General features: G+C 62.9%; 1 protein-coding gene across 2 annotated transcripts; it reads right to left on the bottom strand.

Annotated features, from left to right (window-relative positions):
• Positions 1–169: 169 nt before the first annotated feature.
• Positions 170–26,585, bottom strand: ATG4B (autophagy related 4B cysteine peptidase). 2 transcript variants are annotated; one of them, XM_060193616.1, is made up of 13 exons: positions 26,180–26,585; positions 12,528–12,629; positions 12,371–12,442; positions 10,568–10,666; positions 10,185–10,286; positions 9,703–9,775; positions 9,267–9,346; positions 6,252–6,463; positions 5,875–5,953; positions 5,620–5,765; positions 4,393–4,449; positions 3,993–4,086; positions 170–1,126 (listed from the first exon to the last, which is right to left on the bottom strand). In XM_060193616.1, exons 1-13 carry the CDS (start codon positions 26,583–26,585, stop codon positions 1,053–1,055), a joined length of 1,596 nt encoding a protein of 531 aa, XP_060049599.1. In that variant the 3' UTR covers positions 170–1,052. The 2 variants fall into 2 exon arrangements, with proteins under 2 accessions (XP_060049599.1, XP_060049600.1); XM_060193617.1 differs by lacking the exon at positions 26,180–26,585 and adding an exon at positions 13,238–13,304.
• Between the last annotated feature and the right edge of the window lie 174 nt (positions 26,586–26,759).

Here is a 26,759-nt window from a genome sequence, read left to right as displayed (position 1 = left end):
CTCCTTTCTGGGAACAGTGGCCTGGTGGTCTGTGGAGCCCCTACCCCCAGCTCCCCTGTGTGGGGTCAAACCAGAACCTTCCCTCTGCCCAGCCAGAACCATCCTGCCTCATTCCCACCCCCACCCCCACCCCCATCATGGGAGACGGAAGAAGGGACACACACCAGGCCTGTTTTCTACTGAAACTTATTATTTGCAGTTAAGAATTGCAAACTACGCTACTAAGAATGAACCTTCTTCCATAAGCCTTTTCCAGCACGTGAAAGTCCCAGCCATGTCCCACCTCCAGCCTGCTGGGAAGGGTGCAGAAGGGGAGAAATAACTTAGTGGGAGGTGGCCCTGGAGGGTGGGGGGGCAGCAAAAGGCCCCTCTGCGCCTGCTCAGGCTTCCTGCCCCCAGGACGCGTGCTGGCCGCGGGCAGTCACTGCTGAAAAGGTTCTGGAACCCCAGCTGACACAGTGGCTGGTGGACTCTTGCCGTACCACAAGGCCAGGGCCCTGCCCGACCCCGCTGCCCATCCAGGGGCGGCTGGGACCAGCAAGCCAGCAGCAGGCATGTCTGGGGACAGGGATCCCGTGAAGTGCGGCCTTCACCTGAAGCTGGCCATCTGTCCTCACTCAAGCGCCATCTTTGGGTTTCTGCCGCACCGTGGCAGCTTCCTCCCCAAGCCAGAGAACCCCGGGGTCCTGCTTCCTCCCGCCATCCTGAGGTAGCCCTTGGGCTGCGGACATGTCTTCTGAGTGTCTCTTCCACCTCTGACCTGAGGCTCGCCCAACAGAAACACGTGTCTGTGTGGAGGACGCGGAGCAGGACTTTAATCCCAAAGCAGACCCAGAGCACAGGGCTCAGAAGCGGACAGCGGCGGTGCGGGGCTGGCAGTGTGGGGCGCCCCTGGGACCAGCAGGCCCGCTCCCGGTAAGGCCCCGGTCCCGGCAGAGGGGCACTGGCGGGGGCAGCTGGATGGGTGCGATGGGATGGCCCGCCCGAGCACCCCGTGGCCAGGCTGGGTGCCCCCAGTGAGAGCCGTGGAGACCGTCCCAGGCCTGGGCCTTTCAAAGGGACAAGATCTCAAAGTCTTCATCTTCCGAATCAAAGAATCTTTCCAGCCGCTCTACGTCAGAAGAATCTGGAGAAATGAGGTCATGCCTCGTCAGACATAGGGTGGGGAGAAGGGGCAGCACCTGTGCGCCCGGCCACCCTGCCTGCTCTCCCACCCCGCCAGTACCCACTTGGGAGCTGGGACAGTGCTCCCTCCCCCTCAGTGACCACCACAGACATCCAGGCAGAAGGCTCCATCCTCTGGTCGCCATGGAGACCACAGCAGAGGGCTCCATCCCCCTCCTCTGACGCCGTCCTCAGGTCTCCCATTAGAGTGGGAGTGTGAACCGGGCATGCTGCGGTGGCAGAGGTCTGGTGACATTATGCTGCCACTTCAGTGGAAGTGAGGCCCTGAGCAAAGCAAGAATGGGCAAGGCTCTCGTGTCACCACAGAAAGCTGAGCACCCTGGCTCCCCAGAGCCTTGGGGACGGGAAGCGGTCCAGTGGTGGCACGGGGTGCCAGGAGGTGGCGCCACGTGCCTGGGAAGCAGCCTGACTCGTCCCCACTCGCAGACCTGCCTGCCCCTCCAAAGGGGCTCCCTGAGCAGTGGGAGGCCCCCAGCAGCTTCTGGAGGTGTGTCTAGCCTCGGCACCTGTGTGGCTCTGGTCCTCTCTGGAGAAACCTATTTTGTTGGCAAACAACTGCTTGTTTGTGGTCAGCATCACAAACTGGTGACACGGTCATGGGGAACCCAGAGATCAGGTGCCCCCCCCACACCCACACCCAGGGCAGGGCTGAGGCAGGGCTCCCAACAAGCCACAGCTTTCTCAGCTGGAGCCCAGCCTCCTGCCCGTGTGGGGCTCTCTGGAGAGCGCGCTGTGGGTGGAGCTTTCTTGTGGCATCCGTCCCTAACTGCCAGTCCTGCCACCAGGGGCTGCCCCTGGCACGGTGCTGCCCTGCACCGGAACCCTGCTGAGCCACCCTGGGAATGGACATCCGAGAAGAACTTAGCTCCTGCTTCTGATAACAGGAAAAGATCCCAGCACCCAGAAGTTTTGGGGTGTCTTCTCTGTGCCTTTCTCTCTCACTCAATGGACCAAACCCACCAAAGGCACCAGAATGCCTTTGAACCCCACAGCCCACTTTGAGCCTCTCAAATACACTGGGTTTCCAGAAAGGCCGTTACTTTCCAGACAATAACACCACACTGGGCACCGTGGCCCTGGGAGCACTAACACTCAGGAGGAAGCCTATTCTCACTGGCTCTGAGGCCACCAAGCCTCACTAGGAATCTAAAATGGCCTCTGCAAAATTAAAACAAAAAAATCAATTGTGCAAGGAGGCGTCGTGGTGGATGAAGAGCATGAGGTCCCGCATTTGGTTCTGGGGCATCATGTGAGCCAGAGCTCTGCTCTAGTGACGTGCTCCACCTTCCCACACACACGTCCCGTGAATAAATAAATCTTTAGCAGAGGGACACCAAGATCAAATGGGTTGTAACCCTCCCCCCATCTGTTCCGGCTCGGGGCCTCACCCATCCCCACTACCCCAGTCTCGCTCTGGTCCTGCTCCTCTGGCCTTGGGAGCTGAAGCTGTTGACTCCATGACTCAGACTCACCAGCCTGGTTTTCCTGACCTACAGCAAACAATGTGCAGGCTTGTGGCTAAGTCACATCAAACCGGGTGACGTTCTGGAAAGGATTCAGGCCAGCCAGCAAACAGTTCTTGGCAGGAGCCAGGGACTTTCTGAGAATTTAGTGGCCACTCCCAGCAGCCTGTCCCAGGCCTGCTGATGGGAGTACGGCTAGGCTGGATGCAGGCTGGTGGGCCCATTCCAGTCGCTATGGGCACAGTCTCCCAGGGCCCACTCACACATGCACACACATGTGAGTTGTGTCTCTCCCTGGTACACAGGCCACATCCAAGTGGAGGCAGTGCCCCCTTGCCGGGGACCCTCCTGAATGTCACTGCGGTGAGGGAGCCCTCAGCATCTCAGACTCCGTGTGGCCTCACTGTACCCGCCACACTCCAGGCCCTGGCTCAGCCGGCTGAGGGGGAGACCCTCGGAGCTCCTCACATCTCACAAGCCTCAGCCTCACCCTCTGAGACTCAGCTCCCCAGCCCCACTGCAATCACAGGACGCCCGGCACACCTCGCCCACACCTCACCCTGCTGCCTTTGATCCACACTGGATTACAGGGCCCCATGCCACGCTGCAAAAGCCCAATTGCTGCGTAGGCTGGCTCTGGCTGAGGGGACACCGAGGCCCACACCCTGGAGGCTGAAGGCACTTCAGAGGGACTCGGCCTTGCAGAGAGGCCTCCCCAGCGCCAGCGTCCAGACTACTCAGAAACACACAGCATCTGGTCACACGAATGCAAAGATGTTCCGTGAGCAAAGCAGACAGCTAACAAGCCGGTTCCGAGGCACAGGCAGAGGCTGTCAGGAGAACAGAGCAACAAAAGATGCCCAATATGCTTCTGCCACTCTCGCTTACTTTGACATGGCCCCAGCGTGGCTTCCGTCTGTGCCTGTTCCCTGCGCCCCAGGCTAGGACACCAGAGCAGGACCTGCCTGGCCACTGGATGCTCCGTGACCTTGGTTCTGATCAGTGATGCTCTGAAAGGTCTTGATCAAATTGGAGAAATGTGCAAATGGGCAGAGACGCTCAGGAACACGATTGGCAGAGCCCCACGCGCTTGCAGCCAGCAGACCCCAGCCCGGCACACAACCAGCCTGCCTCTGTGCCTGGCAGCAGCCTCTGAAAGCTAATAGAGGGGTGGGCTTTGGTGCTAGAGACTGTCTCCCACCAGATGACCACACTTCTCAGAGAGCTTCTGAAGCAGCCTGTTCGATTAGTAAAACAACTGGCTTCTGCCAGCTGTCAGTACCCAACAGACTGTGTGAGGAAAGGGGGAGGACAAGGACATCACACAGGTAGCCGTGAACTCACCGAGGGACAGGTTCAGGACATCGGGGCAGGCCAGGTGGGAAGGCTGCTGGTCCACTAGCTCAAACATGGGCAGGGCGCCCCCAAGCTGCGACAGCTGTCGGCAACAATGGCTGTTAGACAGGGCCCGACACCCCACCCCAATCCCAGAGCACACTGGGAGAGTACTGATGAGGTGAGCTCTCAGCCCACTGCTCAGGGGACCCCGACAGGCCCCAGAGCACAAAGTGGGGAGGGAGACAGGAGGGGAGGAGCAGCCTCTTCTGAGGTCACCTGCACTGCCTCCCTGTGTCCAGAAGTGGCCACGAGAGAGCAAGGGCAAGCGATGGGGGTCTGGACCCCATGCCTGAGACTTGGCCTTCCTTGAGCCCCTGTGGCGTGTGGGCCACGAGCTGTCACCAACCTTTCTGACCTGCTGGCACCAGTCATTAAAGTCATCCTCGGTCTGACAGAAGAAGCCCTGGAAGAGAAAGTGTCGGTGAGCAGGGGCGCGGCCACACCCAGCGACCACACTTGCACATGGTGGGTTCGCTTGCCAGGTCCTACCGGTGCCCAGACCACCATCACCACCCGTGCTCACTGCTCCAGTCACGAAGGGACACACGTGGCTCGTGGGCCTCCGTCCTCCGCACAGGCTCACCCACGGCTCGACCCTTCGCGCCCCCATCTGGGCTTATCCAGTTCATGGTGGCCGCAGGCATTTTTAAAGTCTGGGAGGGGAGCACTGGAGCGGGGCAGAGAGCTCTCTTCTGGATGGAACCCCAGGGAAGAGCTAGTAGGGCCAAGACCGGGCCTGGACCCCACGTCACTCAGCAGCTCAGTGAGCAGCACTGCTCTCCAGACCCAAGGCTCGTGTCTGAGAAGAGAGACTCCCAGTGAGGAAAGAACTAAATGTGGGACAGCACTGGGAGCTACCCAGAGCGGGCTGTGCCAATCCTGGGGACCATGAGGCTGAGAGAAGAGGAAGCCGCAGATGGGGAAGCAGCTCATGGGCCCTCTCCTCTAAGCTGTGCTTGGGGGCTTCTGCTGGTAAAGGTGAGGCTGGGCCCCAGCACAACGGCCTCTCCCGCCTCCAGCCCTCCGTGTGGCCTGTCCTGTGGGACTCCCCCGGCTCTGCCTCTGCCAGGCTGTCCGCTTTCTCGACCACCCTGTGAGCTGCTCGAGTGAGCGTGAGCCCGAAACACGCACGGCCCACTCGCCTTCTGCGCTGACTCTGCGCGAGCCTGCCTCAGCGCTGCTCCACTTGCTTGTGGGGGCTGGGGACAGACACCCAAGTGTGCAATCCACCAGGCGCACCCTCTCCCGGCCCCCAGGCGCACCCTCTCCCACACCCCTGCTCACTCGGGAAGGCCACCACTAAGGGGGGCGTGAGCAGTGATGCTAACTCTTCTCTGTCCTCCAAGTGCAAAGCCAGGTGAGCACAGAACCTAATCCCAAGTGTGGACAAAAATCACAGAAGGGAGCAGGAGGACAGCAAACTGTCAGGCATGAAGTCCTTCATGGTTCATTCGCCAGCACCGCCACAGGCAGAGCTGAGCAGGGCTCCGGGACGAGTCACCAAGGTCGGGAAGCATAAGGGGCAGCAGCCGCGAGCTCACGGCGTCCGCGGAGCCAGGGGCAGGAGACGCACCACAGCGATGGAAGGGTCCAGCTCCCTGATGCTCATCCGGCTTGGGGGGTGCTGGCAGTGGAAGCTCTCGTCAGGAACGAAGCAGCTGTCGGAGGGCTCCACCGCTGGCTGCGTGGTGTGCGGGTCCAGGTAGATGAGCTCCTCGCCTGGGAAGACATGGGCAGGGAAGACTCACGGCCCCGGGCCCTTCACCGGGGCAGCAGGGCGGGTGGGGCCACACCGACAGGACGCAGGGCCCTCCCCACTCACACTCACCCATGTAGCCTATGAAGTAGTGGGCGCTGTTGGGCTTCCCTCCAATCACGCCCAGGGACTGGGGCATCATGAAGCAGTGCTGTGGGAGAGGCGCAAGAGGCGCTGAACCCCTGCAGGGAACCCCACCCCGACACGGCAGAGGGAAGGGACACCCCCACCTCCACAGGGGCATCAGAGCAAAAAGGGGTTCTGGAGAGCTTAGTCGGCAGGGACCAGGAGCCTGGGCCGTGTGGGGAGCACAGCTCTGCAGGGCACTGGGGAGGCCGGCCTGAGGTGAGTGAGGGGCACTAGGCGAGGACCCCGGAGGCGGAGAGGTGACAGGAGGTGGGGAGCCCCTCCAGCTCCAGCCCCTGCTGAGAGCACTCCGGGCAGCCCACCTTGAGTGTCTCCACGTAGGCCTCATTGATGTCCGTCAGCCCCAGGCGCAGGGGGATGAGCAGCACCAAGGGCCTCCAGGGGGCCGGCCTCTTGGAGGGCTCAGCCGTGGCTCCAGCCTCCGCGCCAGCCGGGAAGCCGTTGCAGTGCTGGTCCGGGGCGTCAGGGAAGGCGGCGGCACCCACACACAGAGAGCTGCCCCTGCACAGCCTTCCTGAGGGAGGCGGGACGGGGCTTTGTGGCAGAGGCTCCCAGGGAAGACGTGGGAAGGGTGAGGAGTGCGCCCAAACACAGCGGTGGAGGATGCAGACAGGACCCTGCTGCGGCCTGTGCCTCAGCTGCCACCCCGAACACTGGTGCCCATGGTCCAGGGCGAGAGGCGGGTGCCACCAGGGAGTGATGTCTGCCCTCCCTCACCAAGTGCAGGGAGCCTCTCCCTGGTGTGGAGAGTGTGTTCCCAGCCCCCAAGCCCTGGTGTCTCCACTCCCTAAGAGAGGAGGCAGCGATGCTGGCAGAGGGCGGATTCTGGGCAGGACGGGAGGGTACAGGGGAGCCCAGGTCTAGTCACTGGGAGACGACAATGGCAGAACCGGGCAGAGACGAGCCTGCATGAAGTAAGGATGCCCTCACTGCACAAATCGCTCTTACTCTCACTACCTATGCCTGTGTCTGCATGGTTTTAATCGCCACTAGGGTTATCACTGAGGCTTGGTGCTGGCAGCCATTTTTTTTCCTTCGTCTGTAGGACAGGACAGAGAGAAACTGAGAGGAGTGGGAGGGAGAGAGACAGAGAGACCCCTGAAGACCTGCTGCACTGCTCGTGAGGCATTCCCCCCAGAGGTGGGGGGTGGGGGGGCTTGAACCCAGGTCCTTATGCGTGGTAATGTGTGCGCTCAGCTGGGTGGGCCACTTTCTGGCCTCCTCACTCTCACTCGTTTCAGGTGAGACGGGAAAGGCAGAGAGCTCTTCAGAAGAGCACAATGGTAAACACGACAGAGAGACTGCTCTGGTGGTAGGCGTGGCATGGTGACAGGTCAGCAAGAGGTGGGAAACAGTGCCCTAGGACTCACCACACCACACGTCAACTGCCACACCTCAGCAAAGACGCCACCACGCCAGATACCTGTGCAACACATGGGAACCAGCCTCCAGGTGCAAAGGAAACGAGGTGGCCCAAGGAAGCAGCGTGTCAGGGACAAGCTGGCTGCAGACAGAGCAACTCAGCAGACAAAGCAATCCAGGGTGGGCACAGACATTCTGCTGTATGGCCCAGCTCAAACACGTCAGGGGGCCAGCAGAGAGCTCACCCTGCAGGGTGCTTGTGTTACAAAGCATTTGAGCCCCAGGTGACCACCTGGGAGAGCCTTTGGACTAAGTTTCACAGTCCTAGAATAGTGCTACAGTGTCCTCCAATCTGTCAGTCTTCCTCCTCACCTTCTATCTAAAAGGGCTGCCAAGAGAACAGTCATGCAGCAGTAAGCCTGGTGGCAAAGAAAGAAAGAAAGAAAGAAAGAACGAACAGTGGCCCAAGAACAAAGAGAAGTCTATAGCTGGAAGGAAAGGGGACCTCTCACCAGAGGACAGCTCTGCAGCTCTGGCTGGGCCTCACGGCATCAACACACTGAGGTTCTCAACCTCAGTCCGGGACTGAGGCTCTGACTCAGCAGTGCTGGACTCCTTAAAGTGGTTGTTGTTGGGGGGGGGGGGTCCTGCAGAGCTGGCTAATAGTAGGAGAGGAGTTTAGTCTCCACTCCCTCTCCTCTGGGCAGGAGACGCCCAGAGACCTCGGAATTTCCTGAGTGACATCACTGACAGTATGATGAGCAGTGACCCTCTGGAAAGCCCCAGGTACCCCAAGATGGTGACGGGAGAGGGGCTGCAGACTGGTCAGTCACCAATGGCCAGTGAACTCATCAGTCATGTTCCTGAAGGAGCCCTGAGAGCCTCCAGCTGGGGAGCACTGGAGAAAGGAGCGTGTGGGCTCCAGGAGTGCCGTGTCCTCCTGTAGGCCTCGCCCTCTGCCCCCAGCTGGCCCTGGGTCAGTTCACAACAGCCTTTCTGGGACCTACTCTAGCATCAGCCCCAGAGACCATGCTGACGGGGTGGGGGCCGGAGCCTGTGGGTCTGAGGCTCCTTAGAGTCAGAGAGAGCACAGCTGGAGGACATGCAGCTGGTGTCAGAGCTGAGCCAATAAACCCGACTCCAGGGACCCAGAGCTCAGGCACACGCCTGAACTTCCAGGTAGCGGGACTCTGTCCCTCCTGCCTCTCTGCACTAGGTCACGTGGTTATAAGTCACATGCTAGGCCCCACTGCTCTTTCTTTTTCCCACCAGGGTTATCACTGGGGTTTGAGCGTTTGCACGACAACTCCACCCTCTAATGTTTTTGTTTGTTTTACTTTTTCTTTCTTAAAGTCAGAGAGAAATAGGGAGAGAGAGAAGAGGAAAAAGAGAGAGACACTACCAGACAGACACCTGGAACACTGCTCCACTACTCATAAGCTCCCCTTGCAAGTGGGGACTGGGGGCTGGAACCCAGGAACCCAGGTCCCCGAGCATGGTAACATGGGTACACCACTGCCCAGCCCCTCCAATGCCACGGGAAGCAGAGGTGTGACAGAGAGGTGTCCCTTCAGCTCTCCTGTGTCTCTGCGAGTTTCTGTGACTCTGGCCCCCCAACACACACACACTGTGCCTGCTCTGTTCACTGTGGGCCTGTGTCCTGGTTTGGAAGCCATCTTGGTGAGAAGCTGTGACCTCCTCACCACCTGGACCCTCCGTGCTGGAGGGAGGCCAGATAGGCTCAGGAAGGGAAGGAAGCCTAGGGCCGGCAAAGCCTCCCCAGGTGTGTGCGGTCGTGCTGAGGAACCAGGGCCCCGGTGGAGAGCGCAGAATGGCAGAAGGGCCTCTAGGCGGGTACTGCTGCTCTGGCACTCGGATGCCAGTGCTCCCCGCGGCCCAGGCGGGGAGGCCCGCCCCCACCCCCACCCCTGCTAGGACCCGCCTGAGCCACTCACGGATGTCCTCCATCACCACAGTGTTGTCCATGGCGATGTGCACAGCCAGTGCACTCCAGGTGTCGAAGACGGCAAGCTTCCTGTGGAGGACCATGCGTGAGCCTTTGCCTGCCAGGAGCTCCAGCCTCTGAGCAGCTGTGGCAACTTCCTCCCCGAGTCCAGGGCCTTTTGAGAGGCCCGCAGCCACCCTCCGCCTGAGCCACACAGAGAGGGAGCTAAGGAGAGCCTGTTCCTGCCGAGTGGGGCAGTCACCCCTCGGGCGCACGCCCCTGCCCAGTGCTCATGCTGACCGAGGACCGCACGGCAGGGCACAGTGATGCTCGGCACTGACAGTCCAGGGGGGCAGGGAGGCAGCAATGCCCAGGGTGGTGGTGGGGGTGAGGGAGTGCACGGGCACAGAGCCGGGTCCCGGGGGCTGAAGGCAGCACATACGTACTTGAGGACCTGGGCGACTGTGTTGGGCCCATACCACTGCCCGATGGACTTGCCCTCGCCGACACCCATTTGAGCTGCAGCAAACAGAGCAGATGAGGACATTCCTGTGGCCTGCGGCCTGCCCCACCCCCAGAGTCCAGTGGCATGTGCTTCTGGGGATACCACACTGGAGACCGGCGTGAGCACGCCCACTCCCGCCTCAGCATGAGCCCAGAGACACAGGGACACTTCCTCCAAAAGGCCCCTTCCCTGAGGACCAGGCTGGGTCCCTGAGCAGGGACAGGACTCTGGCCGGTGGCCTGAGGTGTGGTCCCACATCACAGATGAGAACAAGATGAGAGACGAGATGAGAACAAGATGCTCAGAACTAGGAGTCCCAGACCTTGAGGTGGGGGGAGGGACGGGCCTCGAGACTAGGGGCGCTGAGCAGCACATACTCAGGGGTGGACTGAGACCCTGCCCGCCCCGGCGCCAGGCACCCACCTATCTGGTGGATGGAGTAGTAGCTGTCCTTCCTGTCCACAAAAGCGTTGAGGACGCTGAAGTAGCTGTCTGGCTGCCTCTTCTGCTGCACCCACCTCCAGTCTGGGGAGCCAGAGGGGGCAATTTCCCACAGTGAGAGACAGACCTCACTGTGTGAAGCCAGATGGGGGAGCCAGGCCTTTCCTGAAGCCCAGTTCTCAGGGCTGCAAACCCAGTCCTGCCTACCGCCCAAGAGATCCACACCAAGAGTGGCCTTCACGGCCCCCAGATAAAGCCTAAAGGGAGCGCTTGGCAGCCTCTGAAGCATTTCTGCTTCTAGGTGGTGGAAACCAGAGGCTCTTCCTGGGGCCCCCACCCACACACCCCACTGGGCCCTGACTCACCTCGGCCCAGGTGCCGGCACACCAGAGCCTGGGCAAAGATCATCTGTCCACAGCGCAGCATGCAGCCCCAGCCAGTATCGGAGGTGGGGCCAGTGCCCCCTGTCACAGCAGACACACAGGCGTCACCATCAGGGGCGCCACCACACCCCTGGGGAGCGCCAGCACAGCACACTGAGGCTGCACTCTGACAAGGGGCCCCTCAGAATGGACAAGACACGCATGAGGTAGGCACCGAGAAATGGACCATCTGGGGACAGGAAACAGTGGCAGCCTCGGCAGTGACCCAGGAAGACACAGAGACACCCTGCCAACTGACAGAAGGCAGGGAGTCGGGCGGTAGCGTGGCAGGTTAAGCGCACGTGGCGCACATCACAAGGACCGGCGGAAGGATTCCGGTTCGAGCCCCTGGCTCCCCACCTGCAGGGGAGTCGCTTCACAGGTGGTGAAGCAGGTCTGTAGGTGTCTGTCTTTCTCTCCCCCTCTCTGTCTTCCCCTCCTCTCTCCATTTCTCTCTGTCCTATCTAACGATGACATCAATAACAACAACAACAGCTACAAGAACAATAAACAACAAGGGCAACAAAAGGGAAAATAAGTAAGTATTAAAAAAAAAAAAGGGAGTCGGGCAGTAGCACAGCAGGTTAAGCGCAGGTGGCGCTAAGCACAAGGACCAGTGTAAGGATCCCAGTTCGAGCCCCCGGCTCCCCACCTGCAGGGGAGTCGCTTCACAAGTGGTGAAGCAGGTCTGCAGGTGTCTGTCTTTCTCTCCCCCTCTCTGTCTTCCCCTCCTCTCTCCATTTCTCTCTGTCCTATCCAACAACAACGAGATCAACAACAACTACAATAAAACAACAAGGGCAACAAAAGGGAATAAATAAATAAATATTTTTAAAAAATAAAAAAATTAAAAAAAAAGAAGGCATGGAACTCAGTACCACAGCCAGCTGGCAGCACACAAAGCCATGGGTCCACAGGGTAGAATGGAACAGGGTAGGTAACGTGGTACATGGGTCCTGGCACCTGGCAGACAGACGCCCCTGCCCACCTGCAAGGCCAAAGCCTTGGGGGGCTTGGGGGCTGGTCAGGGCCAAGCTCGGCCAGCTTCTCCCTTCAGCTGGCTTCAGTGGGGCGGGTATGGGGGCAAGACCCAGGCATCTGAGGTACAGAAGCACCCCAGTGCCGCCCCCACCCCCACAAACAAGTCAGCACCGCTGTCTGGGGAAGGAAACGGACTGTAGGCAGCCTACCTCCTCCTGACGGCTCTGCCCACCAGGCCGCCCAGCCACCATCTATTCTTAGCCACCAGATGCCTGTCCTGCAGGACAGCGCCATCCCCACGGCACCAGGGCAAGGGGGCTCCTCAGCCCCAGGTTCCCTGACGGGCAGAGGTGACGCCCAAACCAGCCCCACCCTCGACCCAGCTCCAAGGGCAGCGCGGGGGAACCCCTTGTCGGGAACTGAACTATGGTGCGCTGCGACACCCGTCACACGTGCCTGTCTCTGCGTCCCAACAGCCAGGGCCAGAACTTCTGCTCGAGATGGGCCAGAGCAAGGGCCACCGGAAGCCCCTCCCCGGCCCAGGCCGGCACTCAAACCCAGCACCCCAGCAGCAGCAGCCTCACTGAGCGAGCACACCACCCCTTCTCCCACTCCGTCTGAGCCCAGAAACACCCCCGGCCTGGCTCAACCCCAGGGGAGCAGGGCTGTAGGGGACAGAGCCAGGTGACAAAGGCCTGCAGTCAGATGGGGGCGGTGAGCGTCCCTGCTCTGCCAAGATGGGCACCGCACACCTGGGGTACTCACCAATGGCGGGGAAGTTCTTCCTGTACGTGAACCACAGTCTGGAAGCCACATCAGACAAGATGGCGTCCTTTTCTAGAGAAGGTTCGAGAGAAGGAAGCGGGACATGAGCCCGGAGGCCCCGCCAGCGGGGGCAGACCGGCACTGTGGCAGGGCTCACCTGTGAAGATGCTGTATCTCCTCCCCAGGATCCAGACGGGCTCTGAGGTCTCTGGGAAATCTTCAAACTCAGCAAATCGGAGAGTGTCGTAGGTCAGAGTAGCTGTGGAACCAAAGACTCACTGACCCAGAGCTCACACACACACGCCACCACCCCCCACCCCGTTTATTTGTCGGTGCTGCCAGGAAGGACCTCACACGGAGGCACTGGCACCACTGGGCCCTGCCCCAGGTGGGCGTCTGCATCCTCTGAGGGAGAGGCAGGAGGATGACACCAGCACAGCCATCTCCCGCAGGGTGCAGACCCAGGGCCTCGTACCCGGACAGGTGCCAGCCCTGTTTCACACACAGAGCCCGAGGGGCTGAGCAGTGGCTCTGCTGGGAGGGACGGGCCTGCCACCGCACTTCCTGGGCCACCTGAACTCTAAGCTGAGACTAACAACCCAGGAAAGAAAACAACGTAATAAGCAAATAACCAGAACGGGCTGGTTAACCACCAGAGCACCGCTCAGCTCTGGCATATGCTGGGGATTGAACCTGCGACTTCAGAGCCTCAGGCAGGAGAGTCTTTTGCAGAACCGTCATGCTGTCTCCACAGCCCGATTAAGCACTTGTTTTGTGTGCCAAGCATGCCGGGGCCCTGGATTTGTCCCCTAGCACAATGACAGCAGCCGTCTGGTCTCTGCCATAAAATAAATGCCAAATGTTTACAGAAGCCCGAATGAAGCCACGTCCTTCCTCTATCTCGGTCTGCACGGGGGCTGCAGAGCAGGAGAGGGAGGCTGAGGGAGGCAGAGGGAGGTCTGAGGGCAGCGTCCCAAGGTGTGCAACTGTCATCTCAAGTATGTCCCCAGGACTCCCACCGCCCAGGACCAGCCACTGGCCATGGGGGGGTGCAGGACAACCTGAAGCTGCTGCTCCCCAAGACCCCGCCCAGCTCCGAATCACCTCCACCAGGAAGACCACAGTCTCCAAAGCCAAGGGCTCACAGGGCTTCTCAACACCTGAATGTGGTTTCTCCCAGTGGGGCGGCCCGCTAGAACCATTCACCGTTCAGCAAGAAACCCAGCATGGTGAAGGCCACACGGGCGTTGTGCCCGCTTCCTGAGGAGCTAGCCGGTGCCCTCACAAAGCTGCTGCTGGGGCGCCCCGGCACGCCCTGGGCAGAGCCATCTGGAGCTGGGGTCACACCTCCCTCGGCAGGGACGGTGTAGACTGGAGGCCCGCGCACGCATCTGGCTGTGGGCCCGCGCGAGGAGCGGTGAGATACCGGGCAGTGTGCACCAGGTCTGGGCTCCATCCCTGGCACCCCAGCGCCACACGGACGCTCTACTTCTGTCAGTAAGTAAGTCATTCTGCTAAAAAAAAAAGTGGAGAGGAAGCCCCTTTGGGTGTGGGGTGACCGAAGCCCTCCCCTAAGGCACACACACAAGGGCACACGGGGCACTCGGGCCGTGCCTGCCACACGGCCTGGGACCAGGACGGATAAAGGCTGAGCTGGCCGACGGCTTCAGGCCTGCCTGTTAGTTACTGCAGGAGCCGGCCAGCCTGGCCTGAGCTGCCGGGGCGGGGGGCCGCAGGGCAGCCCCTGGGGCTGTGTCTGCATGGCGAGTTCGCGGTCCCAGTGACTTTGATGATTTTCAAAAAAATATTTATTTATAGGGCAGGGGTAGATAGCATAATGGTTATGCAAACAGACTCCCATGCCTGAGGCTCCAAAGTCCCAGGTTCAATCCCCTGCCCCACCATAAACCAGAGCTGAGCACTGCTCTGGTAAAAAATAAATAAATAACTGAAATATTTACTCCCTTCTGTTGCCCTTGTTTATGTATTGTTGTTGTTATTGATGTTGTTGTTGGATAGGACAGAGAGAAATGGAGAGAAGAGGAGAAGACAGAGAGGAAAGACAGACACCTGCAGACCTGCTTCACTGCTTGTGAAGCGACCCCCCTGCAGGTGGGGAGCCGGGGCTCGAACCTCGCGCTTTGAATCACCTGCGTTAACCCGAGGCGCCACTGCCCGACTCCCTACTTTATTTTTGAGACAGAAAAACTGAGAATGAAGGGACAGATAGGGAAATAGACAAGTGCAGCACTGCTTCCTGCTCGTGAAGCGCACGCGCGCGCGCACGCGCGCGCACACACACACACACACACACACACACACACACACACGCACGCGCACACGCGCACACACGCAGCTAAGGACTGAGGTTTTGAACCTGGATGCTCGCGCATGGTGACATGAGCCCAACCCTTGCGCCAGCACCCAGCCCAACTGCGGCCCGCCAGGTCTACACAGATCAGCCCTTCTCTGACTCTGGGCTGTCACCGATGCAGCGGAGGCTGCAGCACTTACTCCCGGGACAAGCACTCGCTGTGGGTACACCCAGCCCTATGACGGCCACCCAACACCCGCTCAGGATGGAGGCAGGCAGGAGGAGAGGAAAGTCGGCTCTGTGTGGGCAGTGCCCGGGGCGGTGCGGCAGGCGGCTCACTGGCAAGCATGCTTTATTTATTCTATTTTTATTTATTTATTTATTTATTTTATTTTTTGCCTCCAGGGTTATTGCTGGAGCTCAGTGCCTGCACTACGAATCCACTGCTCCTGGAGGCTATTTTTTCTCTTTTGTTGCCCTTGTTTATTGCTGTTGTTGCTGGATAGGACAGAGAAAAATCGAGAGAAGAGGGGAAGACAGAGAGGAAGAGAGAAAGACACCTGCAGACCTGCTTCACCTCTTGTGAAGGGACCCCCCTGCAGGTGGAGAGCCGGGGGCTCGAACTGGGATCCTTACGCCAGTCCTTGCGCCATGTGCAATTAACCTGCTGCGTTGCTGCCCGGCCCCAGGCATGCTTTATAGGTGGCAGGCCAACTCCAGAGGCGCCAGGGAGTGAGGACTCATCACCACAGGGCCTGGACAAGCAGGACACCGAGGGGAGTGGTCAAACTCTTTACTGCAAGCCCCAGCGGGCAGACGCTTGCTTCCCGGGACCAAGCCAGCAGGATTCTGTGGCGGCAGCCCTGGGCCCTGGGAAGGCCCCCATCCAGATGCTGCCCTGCACCACTGCAACCTTCCAAGACGCTGGCAGCACCACTGCCATTTCCCGCCACTGAACAGACTTGCTGCACAGCTTAGGAGGCATCCCGGTGGTTAAAGCTGTGTTCCTCACACATAAGGTCCTGAGTCCACACTCCAGGGATGCCCCCCCATTGTGTGTTAATGAAAAAAATTTTTTTTTCATATCAGACAGAGAAGGGAGATGCAGGGCACCAGCCCAGATGTGTGAGGCACTGACGCCAGCAGCCTCTGACTCCAGGAATCCCTGTCCTGGTCAGACGTGGGCACTGCTAGGGGGGCAGAGCTGAGCCCCAGCTGCTACGAGGAAGACACGGCACACACACACACACAGACACACACACACACACACAACCTAGGACAGACCAGCACAGCCCAGCACAGCCCAGGACAGCACAGCACAGCCCAGGACAGCCCAGGACAGCACCAAGACAGCCCAGGACAGCACCAGGACAGCTCAGGACAGCACCAGGACAACCAAGGACAGCCCAGGACAGCCCAGGACAGCACCAGGACAGCCCAGCACAGCCCAGGACAGCACCAGGACAGCCCAGCACAGCACCAGGACAGCCCAGCACAGCCCAGGACAGCACCAGGACAGCCCAGCACAGCACCAGGACAGCCCAGGACAGCACAAGGACAGTCCAAGACAGCTCAGGACAGCACCAGGACAACCCAGGACAGCATCAGGACAGCCCAGCACAGCCCAGGACAGCACCAGGACATCCCAGGAGAGCACCAGCACAGCCCAGGACAGCTCAGGACAGCCCAGGACAGCCCAGGACAGCACCAGGACAGCACCAGGACAGCCCAGGACAGCACCAGGACAGCCCAGGACAGCCCAGGACAGCACCAGGACAACCCAGGACAGCACCAGGACAGCCCAAGACAGCTCAGGACAGCACCAGGACAGCACAGGACAGCACCAGGACAGCCCAGGACAGCACCAGGACAGCCCAGCACAGTCCAGGACAGCACCAGGACAGCCCAGGACAGCCCAGGACAGCACAGGACAGCACTAGGACAGCCCAGGACAGCACCAGGATAGCCCAGGACAGCCCATGAGAGCACCAGCACAGCCCAGGACAGCCCAGGACAGCACCAGGACAGCCCAGGACAGCACCAGGACAGCCCACGACAGCTCAGGACAGCTTAGGACGGCCCCAGAACAGCCCAGGACAGCCCAGGACAGCACCAGGACAGCCCAGGACAGCACCAGGACAGCCCAGGACAGCACCAGGATAGCCAAGGACAGCCCATGAGAGCACCAGCACAGCCCAGGACAGCCCAGGACAGCCCAGGACAGCCCAGGACAGCACCAGGACAGCCCACGACAGCTCAGGACAGCGCCAGGACAGCCCAGGACAGCACCAGGACAGCCCAGCACAGCCCAGGACAGCACCAGGACAGCCCACGACAGCTCAGGACAGCTTAGGACGGCCCCAGAACAGCCCAGGACAGCCCAGGACAGCACCAGGACAGCCCAGGACAGCACCAGGACAGCACCAGCACAGCCCAGGACAGCCCAGGACAGCTCCGGACAGCTCAGGACAGCCCAGCACAGCACCAGCACAGCCCAGGACAGCACCAGGACAGCCCAGGACAGCCCAGCACAGCCCAGCACAGCCCAGGACAGCACAGCACAGCCCAGGACAGCCCAGCACAGCACTAGGACAGCCCAGGACAGCCCAGGACAGCCCAGGACAGCACCAGGACAGCCCAGCACAGCCCAGGACAGCTCAGGCCAGACCAGGACAGCCCAGGACAGCCCAGGACAGCCCAGGACAGCACCAGGACAGCCCAGGACAGCCCAGGATAGCACCAGGACAGCCCAGGACAGCCCAGGACAGCTCAGGACAGCCCAGCACAGCATCAGGACAGCCCAGGACAGCACTAGGACAGCCCAGCACAGCCCAGGACAGCCCAGGACAGCCCAGGACAGCACCAGGACAGCTCAGCACAGCCCAGGACAGCTCAGGCCAGACCAGGACAGCCCAGGACAGCACGGGACAGCACCAGGACAGCACCAGGACAGCACCAGGACAGCCCAGCACAGCACCAGGACAGCCCAGGACAGCACCAGGACAGCCCAGGACAGCCCAGCACAGCCCAGGACAGCCCAGGACAACACCAGGACAGCCCAGGGCAGCACCAGGACAGCTCAGCACAGCCCAGGACAGCACCAGGACAGCTCAGGACAGCCCAGGGCAGCCCAGCATAGCCCAGCCCAGCACCAGGACAGCCCAGGGCAGCACTAGGACAGCCCAGCACAGCCCAGCACCAGGACAGCCCAGGACAGCTCAGGACAGCCCAGGGCAGCCCAGCACAGCCCAGGACAGCATCAGGACAGCCCAGGGCAGCACCAGGGCAGCACCAGGACAGCACCAGGACAGCCCAGGACAACACCAGGACAGCTCAGCACAGCCCAGGACAGCCCAGGACAGCTCAGGACAGCTCAGCACAGCCCAGGGTAGCACCAGGGCAGCCCAGGACAGCACCAGGACAGCCCAGGACAGCTCAGCACAGCCCAGCACAGCCCAGCACAGCCCAGGACAGCACCAGCACAGCACCAGGACAGCCCAGGACAGCTCAGCACAGCCCAGGACAGCCCAGGACAGCTCAGCACAGCCCAGGACAGCACCAGGACAGCACCAGCACAGCACCAGCACAGCCCAGGACAGCCCAGGACAACACCAGGACAGCTCAGCACAGCCCAGGACAGCCCAGGACAGCTCAGGACAGCTCAGCACAGCCCAGGGTAGCACCAGGACAGCACCAGCACAGCACCAGCACAGCACCAGGACAGCCCAGGACAGCTCAGCACAGCCCAGGACAGCACCAGGACAGCCCAGGACAGCCCAGGGCAGCACCAGGACAGCTCAGCACAGCCCAGGACAGCACCAGGACAGCCCAGGACAGCTCAGCACAGCCCAGCACAGCCCAGCACAGCCCAGGACAGCCCAGGACAGCACCAGGACAGCCCAGGACAGCCCAGCACAGCCCAGGACAGCACCAGCACAGCACCAGGACAGCCCAGGACAGCCCAGCACAGCCCAGGACAGCACCAGCACAGCTCAGCACAGCCCAGGACAGCACCAGGACAGCACCAGGACAGCACCAGCACAGCCCAGGACAGCCCAGGACAACACCAGGACAGCCCAGGACAGCACCAGGACAGCACCAGCACAGCCCAGGACAGCCCAGGACAGCTCCGGACAGCTCAGGACAGCCCAGCACAGCACCAGCACAGCCCAGGACAGCCCAGCACAGCCCAGCACAGCCCAGGACAGCACAGCACAGCCCAGGACAGCCCAGCACAGCACTAGGAAAGCCCAGGACAGCCCAGGACAGCCCAGGACAGCACCAGGACAGCCCAGCACAGCCCAGGACAGCTCAGGCCAGACCAGGACAGCCCAGGACAGCCCAGGACAGCACCAGGACAGCCCAGGACAGCCCAGGATAGCACCAGGACAGCCCAGGACAGCCCAGGACAGCTCAGGACAGCCCAGCACAGCATCAGGACAGCCCAGGACAGCACTAGGACAGCCCAGCACAGCCCAGGACAGCCCAGGACAGCACCAGGACAGCTCAGCACAGCCCAGGACAGCTCAGGCCAGACCAGGACAGCCCAGGACAGCACGGGACAGCACCAGGACAGCACCAGGACAGCCCAGGACAGCCCAGGACAGCACCAGGACAGCACCAGGACAGCCCAGGACAGCTCAGGACAGCCCAGCACAGCACCAGGACAGCCCAGGACAGCACCAGGACAGCCCAGGACAGCCCAGCACAGCCCAGGACAGCCCAGGACAACACCAGGGCAGCACCAGGACAGCTCAGCACAGCCCAGGACAGCACCAGGACAGCTCAGGACAGCCCAGGGCAGCCCAGCATAGCCCAGCCCAGCACCAGGACAGCCCAGGGCAGCACTAGGACAGCCCAGCACAGCCCAGCACAGCACAGCCCAGCACCAGGACAGCCCAGGACAGCTCAGGACAGCCCAGGGCAGCCCAGCACAGCCCAGGACAGCACCAGGACAGCCCAGGGCAGCACCAGGGCAGCACCAGGACAGCACCAGGACAGCCCAGGACAGCCCAGGACAACACCAGGACAGCTCAGCACAGCCCAGGACAGCCCAGGACAGCTCAGGACAGCTCAGCACAGCCCAGGGTAGCACCAGGGCAGCCCAGGACAGCACCAGGACAGCCCAGGACAGCTCAGCACAGCCCAGCACAGCCCAGCACAGCCCAGGACAGCACCAGCACAGCACCAGGACAGCCCAGGACAGCTCAGCACAGCCCAGGACAGCCCAGGACAGCTCAGCACAGCCCAGGACAGCACCAGGACAGCACCAGCACAGCACCAGCACAGCCCAGGACAGCCCAGGACAACACCAGGACAGCTCAGCACAGCCCAGGACAGCCCAGGACAGCTCAGGACAGCTCAGCACAGCCCAGGGTAGCACCAGGACAGCACCAGCACAGCACCAGCACAGCACCAGGACAGCCCAGGACAGCTCAGCACAGCCCAGGACAGCACCAGGACAGCCCAGGACAGCCCAGGGCAGCACCAGGACAGCTCAGCACAGCCCAGGACAGCACCAGGACAGCCCAGGACAGCTCAGCACAGCCCAGCACAGCCCAGCACAGCCCAGGACAGCCCAGGACAGCACCAGGACAGCCCAGGACAGCCCAGCACAGCCCAGGACAGCACCAGCACAGCACCAGGACAGCCCAGGACAGCCCAGCACAGCCCAGGACAGCACCAGCACAGCTCAGCACAGCCCAGGACAGCACCAGGACAGCACCAGCACAGCACCAGCACAGCCCAGGACAGCCCAGGACAACACCAGGACAGCCCAGGACAGCACCAGGACAGCACCAGCACAGCCCAGGACAGCCCAGGACAGCTCCGGACAGCTCAGGACAGCCCAGCACAGCACCAGCACAGCCCAGGACAGCACCAGGACAGCACCAGGACAGCCCAGGACAGCCCAGCACAGCCCAGCACAGCCCAGGACAGCACAGCACAGCCCAGGACAGCCCAGCACAGCACTAGGACAGCCCAGGACAGCCCAGGACAGCCCAGGACAGCACCAGGACAGCCCAGCACAGCCCAGGACAGCTCAGGCCAGACCAGGACAGCCCAGGACAGCCCAGGACAGCCCAGGACAGCACCAGGACAGCCCAGGACAGCCCAGGATAGCACCAGGACAGCACCAGGACAGCCCAGGACAGCTCAGGACAGCTCAGGACAGCCCAGCACAGCACCAGGACAGCCCAGGACAGCACCAGGACAGCCCAGGACAGCCCAGCACAGCCCAGGACAGCCCAGGACAACACCAGGACAGCCCAGGGCAGCACAGGACAGCTCAGCACAGCCCAGGACAGCACCAGGACAGCTCAGGACAGCCCAGCATAGCCCAGCCCAGCACCAGGACAGCCCAGGGCAGCACTAGGACAGCCCAGCACAGCCCAGCACAGCACAGCCCAGCACCAGGACAGCCCAGGACAGCTCAGGACAGCCCAGGGCAGCCCAGCACAGCCCAGGACAGCACCAGGACAGCCCAGGGCAGCACCAGGGCAGCACCAGGACAGCACCAGGACAGCCCAGGACAACACCAGGACAGCTCAGCACAGCCCAGGACAGCCCAGGACAGCTCAGGACAGCTCAGCACAGCCCAGGGTAGCACCAGGGCAGCCCAGGACAGCACCAGGACAGCCCAGGACAGCTCAGCACAGCCCAGCACAGCCCAGCACAGCCCAGGACAGCACCAGCACAGCACCAGGACAGCCCAGGACAGCTCAGCACAGCCCAGGACAGCCCAGGACAGCTCAGCACAGCCCAGGACAGCACCAGGACAGCACCAGCACAGCACCAGCACAGCCCAGGACAGCCCAGGACAACACCAGGACAGCTCAGCACAGCCCAGGACAGCCCAGGACAGCTCAGGACAGCTCAGCACAGCCCAGGGTAGCACCAGGACAGCACCAGCACAGCACCAGTACAGCACCAGGACAGCCCAGGACAGCTCAGCACAGCCCAGGACAGCACCAGGACAGCCCAGGACAGCCCAGGGCAGCACCAGGACAGCTCAGCACAGCCCAGGACAGCCCAGGACAGCTCAGCACAGCCCAGCACAGCCCAGCACAGCCCAGGACAGCCCAGGACAGCACCAGGACAGCCCAGGACAGCCCAGCACAGCCCAGGACAGCACCAGCACAGCACCAGGACAGCCCAGGACAGCCCAGCACAGCCCAGGACAGCACCAGCACAGCTCAGCACAGCCCAGGACAGCACCAGGACAGCACCAGCACAGCACCAGCACAGCCCAGGACAGCCCAGGACAGCCCAGGACAGCACCAGGACAGCACCAGCACAGCCCAGGACAGCCCAGGACAGCTCCGGACAGCTCAGGACAGCCCAGCACAGCACCAGCACAGCCCAGGACAGCACCAGGACAGCCCAGGACAGCCCAGCACAGCCCAGCACAGCCCAGGACAGCACAGCACAGCCCAGGACAGCCCAGCACAGCACTAGGACAGCCCAGGACAGCCCAGGACAGCCCAGGACAGCACCAGGACAGCCCAGCACAGCCCAGGACAGCTCAGGCCAGACCAGGACAGCCCAGGACAGCCCAGGACAGCACCAGGACAGCCCAGGACAGCCCAGGATAGCACCAGGACAGCCCAGGACAGCCCAGGACAGCTCAGGACAGCCCAGCACAGCATCAGGACAGCCCAGGACAGCACTAGGACAGCCCAGCACAGCCCAGGACAGCCCAGGACAGCCCAGGACAGCACCAGGACAGCTCAGCACAGCCCAGGACAGCTCAGGCCAGACCAGGACAGCCCAGGACAGCACGGGACAGCACCAGGACAGCACCAGGACAGCCCAGGACAGCCCAGGACAGCACCAGGACAGCACCAGGACAGCCCAGGACAGCCCAGGACAGCACCAGGACAGCACCAGGACAGCCCAGGACAGCACCAGGACAGCCCAGGACAGCCCAGCACAGCCCAGGACAGCCCAGGACAACACCAGGACAGCCCAGGGCAGCACCAGGACAGCTCAGCACAGCCCAGGACAGCACCAGGACAGCTCAGGACAGCCCAGGGCAGCCCAGCATAGCCCAGCCCAGCACCAGGACAGCCCAGGGCAGCACTAGGACAGCCCAGCACAGCCCAGCACAGCACAGCCCAGCACCAGGACAGCCCAGGACAGCTCAGGACAGCCCAGGGCAGCCCAGCACAGCCCAGGACAGCACCAGGACAGCCCAGGGCAGCACCAGGGCAGCACCAGGACAGCACCAGGACAGCCCAGGACAGCCCAGGACAACACCAGGACAGCTCAGCACAGCCCAGGACAGCCCAGGACAGCTCAGGACAGCTCAGCACAGCCCAGGGTAGCACCAGGGCAGCCCAGGACAGCACCAGGACAGCCCAGGACAGCTCAGCACAGCCCAGCACAGCCCAGCACAGCCCAGGACAGCACCAGCACAGCACCAGGACAGCCCAGGACAGCTCAGCACAGCCCAGGACAGCCCAGGACAGCACCAGCACAGCACCAGGACAGCCCAGGACAGCTCAGCACAGCCCAGGACAGCCCAGGACAGCTCAGCACAGCCCAGGACAGCACCAGGACAGCACCAGCACAGCACCAGCACAGCCCAGGACAGCCCAGGACAACACCAGGACAGCTCAGCACAGCCCAGGACAGCCCAGGACAGCTCAGGACAGCTCAGCACAGCCCAGGGTAGCACCAGGACAGCACCAGCACAGCACCAGCACAGCACCAGGACAGCCCAGGACAGCTCAGCACAGCCCAGGACAGCACCAGGACAGCCCAGGACAGCCCAGGGCAGCACCAGGACAGCTCAGCACAGCCCAGGACAGCACCAGGACAGCCCAGGACAGCTCAGCACAGCCCAGCACAGCCCAGCCCAGCCCAGGACAGCCCAGGACAGCACCAGGACAGCCCAGGACAGCCCAGCACAGCCCAGGGCAGCACCAGGACAGCTCAGCACAGCCCAGGACAGCGCCACACACAAGAATAAACAAGCTCGCACGCACCCACTGGCGGAGTCCCTGCAGAGCGGACTACATGCAGTGCGGCTCAAAGACGAGGTCTCTGGGTTTCTAAAAGACTAACGAGTAAAACCGTAACCATTCTGTCCTCACTCAGTAAACTCAGCATCTGAAAGCAAGCCGTTGGACGCACCGTTTTAAATCTCTAGCGTCTCACATGAAGCCACTGATGGGGAGGGAGTCTGGGCCTTGGCTGCATCAGAAGCTGGTGACAGTTCCCAGAAGACACTGGGCAGACGGCCTCGCCAAGCCGCCACTCGCAATGCGCCTCTCACCACCGCACACACCCACACCGCACCCACACCACACCCTGTGGGCTCCCCGCACACCAGGGGCCTTTATTTACTAATCTCTCTCACACACACCCGGGGCATCGTTCCAGCACACACAGCCCCAGGGAGCGAGATCCGGGCCCCCATCATGCAAGGCCTGCACTCTACCCGCCACACAGCCCACAGCCCCTTCACACAGCAAAGCCAACGGCCGCTCTGAGGACCGGGAATCCTGTGTCTGGTTCATCACCACTGAGTCAGACCCAGCATGGCCACCCCACCCCCGCCCCCCGCAGCTTCCACGCTCAGAGCCCCACGGACCCGTCCAAAGTGGCCCTGTGTCCAGGCCAAGAGACCCAAAGGCTCCCAGGACCCCACACCGGCCCCACGTGCCCTCCCCCAGGTGTCCTCCCCAGGTCCCCGGCTGCCCCAAACACACCCAGACCCGAGCTGCCCGCCCGCCCGAGGATTCCATGGCCCCTGGCCCGGCCCCGCCACCAGCCCCCCCCCGCTTCCTGTGCCCCGTTCTGCCCGGCCCGGAGGCGGTGGCAGCAGAAGCATGTGGGGAAGGCTGCGGGCACACGGGGTCCACCCTGGGGGTGGAGGGTCACCAGGAGAAAGCAGGTCGTCCAGGCCGGCAGCGCTCGGCGGGTGGGGCGCCCGCCCGGGGGCCTTGGGAGCGCCTCTGTCTCTGCCGGCCTGCAGGGAAAGTTGTCCTGGGACACGCCAGGCCCCAGAGTCACACAAACGGGGGAGCAAGTGAAAAATAGGGCAACGGGGTGGGGGGGACGGCGTGATGCTTCCGCAAAGGCCTCTCGTCCCAGGTTCAGTGCCCGCACAGAGAGAGCTGAGCAGGCTGCAGGAAACGACAAAGGCATACGGAGCCTGTGGCCCGGGAGCTGGCGCCCTGAGGAAAGCGCTGGACTCTCAAGCCTGAGGCCCTGAGTTCAGTCCCCGGCAGCATGTGCACCAGAGTGATATCTGGTTCTTTCTCTCTCTCCTCCTTTCTCGTTAATAAATAAGATCTTTAAAAAAAAAAGAAAAAGAAAAAGAAAAAGAAAAAAAAAAGAAAAAAATGTGGCATGCAGCTCCGAGCCTAGACACCGGCACTGGGGCGGCACTTTCATTGGAAGGAATTTGGGGACGCGCGGCAGCACCGTGGACAGCGCTCAGGAGCCTCGGCGGGGGTGGGGACAGGGACGGACAGGGGGACATGGGTCAGAGGGACGGGGGGACACGGGACAGGGGTCAGTGGGACGGGGGACAGGAGACAAAAGGACGGGGGACAGGGGACAGAGAGATGAGGGACAGGGGACGGGGGACAGGGCCCGGGAGACACAGGATGGGGGGACAGGGGTCAGAGGGACGGAGGGGACACGGGATGGAGGACTGGGGACAGAGAGACGGGGGACATGGACGGGGGGGGGAACAGGGAGCGGGGACACGGAACTGGTCGGACAGGGGACATGGTGGACAGGGGACACAGGGGACAGGGCCCGGGAGACGGGACAGGGGTCAGAGGGACAGGGGGACACCGGAGGGACAGGGGGCGGGGACACAGAACGGGACAGACAGGGGACAGGGGAACATGGGGGACAGGGGTCAGAGAGACGGGGGGACAGGGGACGGGGGCGGGGACACGGAACTGGTCGGACAGGGGACACGGGACAGGGCTCAGAGGGACAGGGGGACACGGGACAGGGCTCAGAGGGACAGGGGGACACCGGACGGAGGGACGGGGGCGGGGACACAGAACGGGACGGACAGGGGACAGGGGGACATGGGGGACAGGGGTCATGGGAGACAGGGCCCGGAGTCGCGGACGGGGCGCGGAAACAGCAGGGAAACAGGCCCGGGCGGGCGGGGCGAGACCCGGCGACACTCGGGGACGTCACCGCGGGACCCGGAGCGCGTCCCCGCCGCGCCGAGCCGTCCCCGGGGAGCCGGGCCGCGCACTCGACCCCGGGGCAGCGGCCAGGCTGCGGCCCGCACGGCGGAGCGTCCGTCTCACCCACCCCGCGGGGGCGAAGGCCGCGAGCGAACCCCGATCCCGGCCCCCCGACTCCCAGACCCCCTTCGGTCGGGCCTGCGGGGCCGCGGCGGCCTTCACGCAACACGCAGGCGGCGGGGATCAGCCCCGGGCCCGCCCCGCGGTAGGCGGCCGGCCGACGCCCCGGCCCAGAACCCCCGCGCCCCCCGCGCCGCCCCGCGTCCTCACCCGCGTCCATCTTCCCCGGCGCCGGCTGAGGCGGCGGCGTCGCTCCGACGGGCCGCAGGGCGACGCGGACGGGAAGCCGCGGGGGCCAATCAGCGCGGGCGGGGCCGGCCGGAAGCCGCGGGGGCCAATCAGCGCGGGCGGAGCCGGCCGGAAGCCGCGGGGGCCAATCAGCGCGGGCGGGGCCGGAAGCGCGCCCGGAAGTGCCCCGGCGCCATCTTGGCGTACGGCAGGGCCTTCGCCCACGCCACCCGGCCGCCTGCGGCCGGCCCGGTGCCCGGACGCTGGCGGCACGCGCGGCTGTGGGGCGTGAGGAGGAACCTCCGGGCTCCGGGGGATGGGCACATCCGCCATGGAGCCCCGAGGGGTCGCGTGAGCGTGCTCCCGACTTGGTGCCCGGCGCCGCCATCTTGCTGTACGGACGCACTCCGCCGCCCCGGCCCGCCGCCGGGGGCGCCGCCGCCTCTCTCCGCCCGCCGCGGGCCGGGGTGGGCCGGGGCGAGCCGGGCCGGGCGCGCCGAGGGCCGGGCCGGGCGTCCGTGCGGGCCGCCGTGCGCCGCCATCTTGTACGGGGGCCGGGCCG

This window comes from Erinaceus europaeus, chromosome 7, assembly GCF_950295315.1.
Source record: "Erinaceus europaeus chromosome 7, mEriEur2.1, whole genome shotgun sequence".
Classification (NCBI taxonomy): Eukaryota; Metazoa; Chordata; class Mammalia; order Eulipotyphla; family Erinaceidae; genus Erinaceus; species Erinaceus europaeus.
The sequence above is the reverse complement of the archived record's forward strand: the minus strand, read 5'-3'. Positions and strand labels throughout refer to the sequence as shown.

Excerpts from the sequence above, each read along its gene's own strand:
- ATG4B (XM_060193616.1), bottom strand. The coding sequence starts at position 26,585 with ATGGCGGCGCCGGGCACCAAGTCGGGAGCACGCTCACGCGACCCCTCG. Across the intron at positions 4,450-5,619 it reads TGGACCCTTCCATCGCTGTG|GGCTTCTTCTGTCAGACCGA; the intron begins GTGCGTCTCCTG and ends TTTCTCTTCCAG. Across the intron at positions 4,087-4,392 it reads GGTGCCAGCAGGTCAGAAAG|CTGTCGCAGCTTGGGGGCGC; the intron begins GTTGGTGACAGC and ends TGTTGCCGACAG.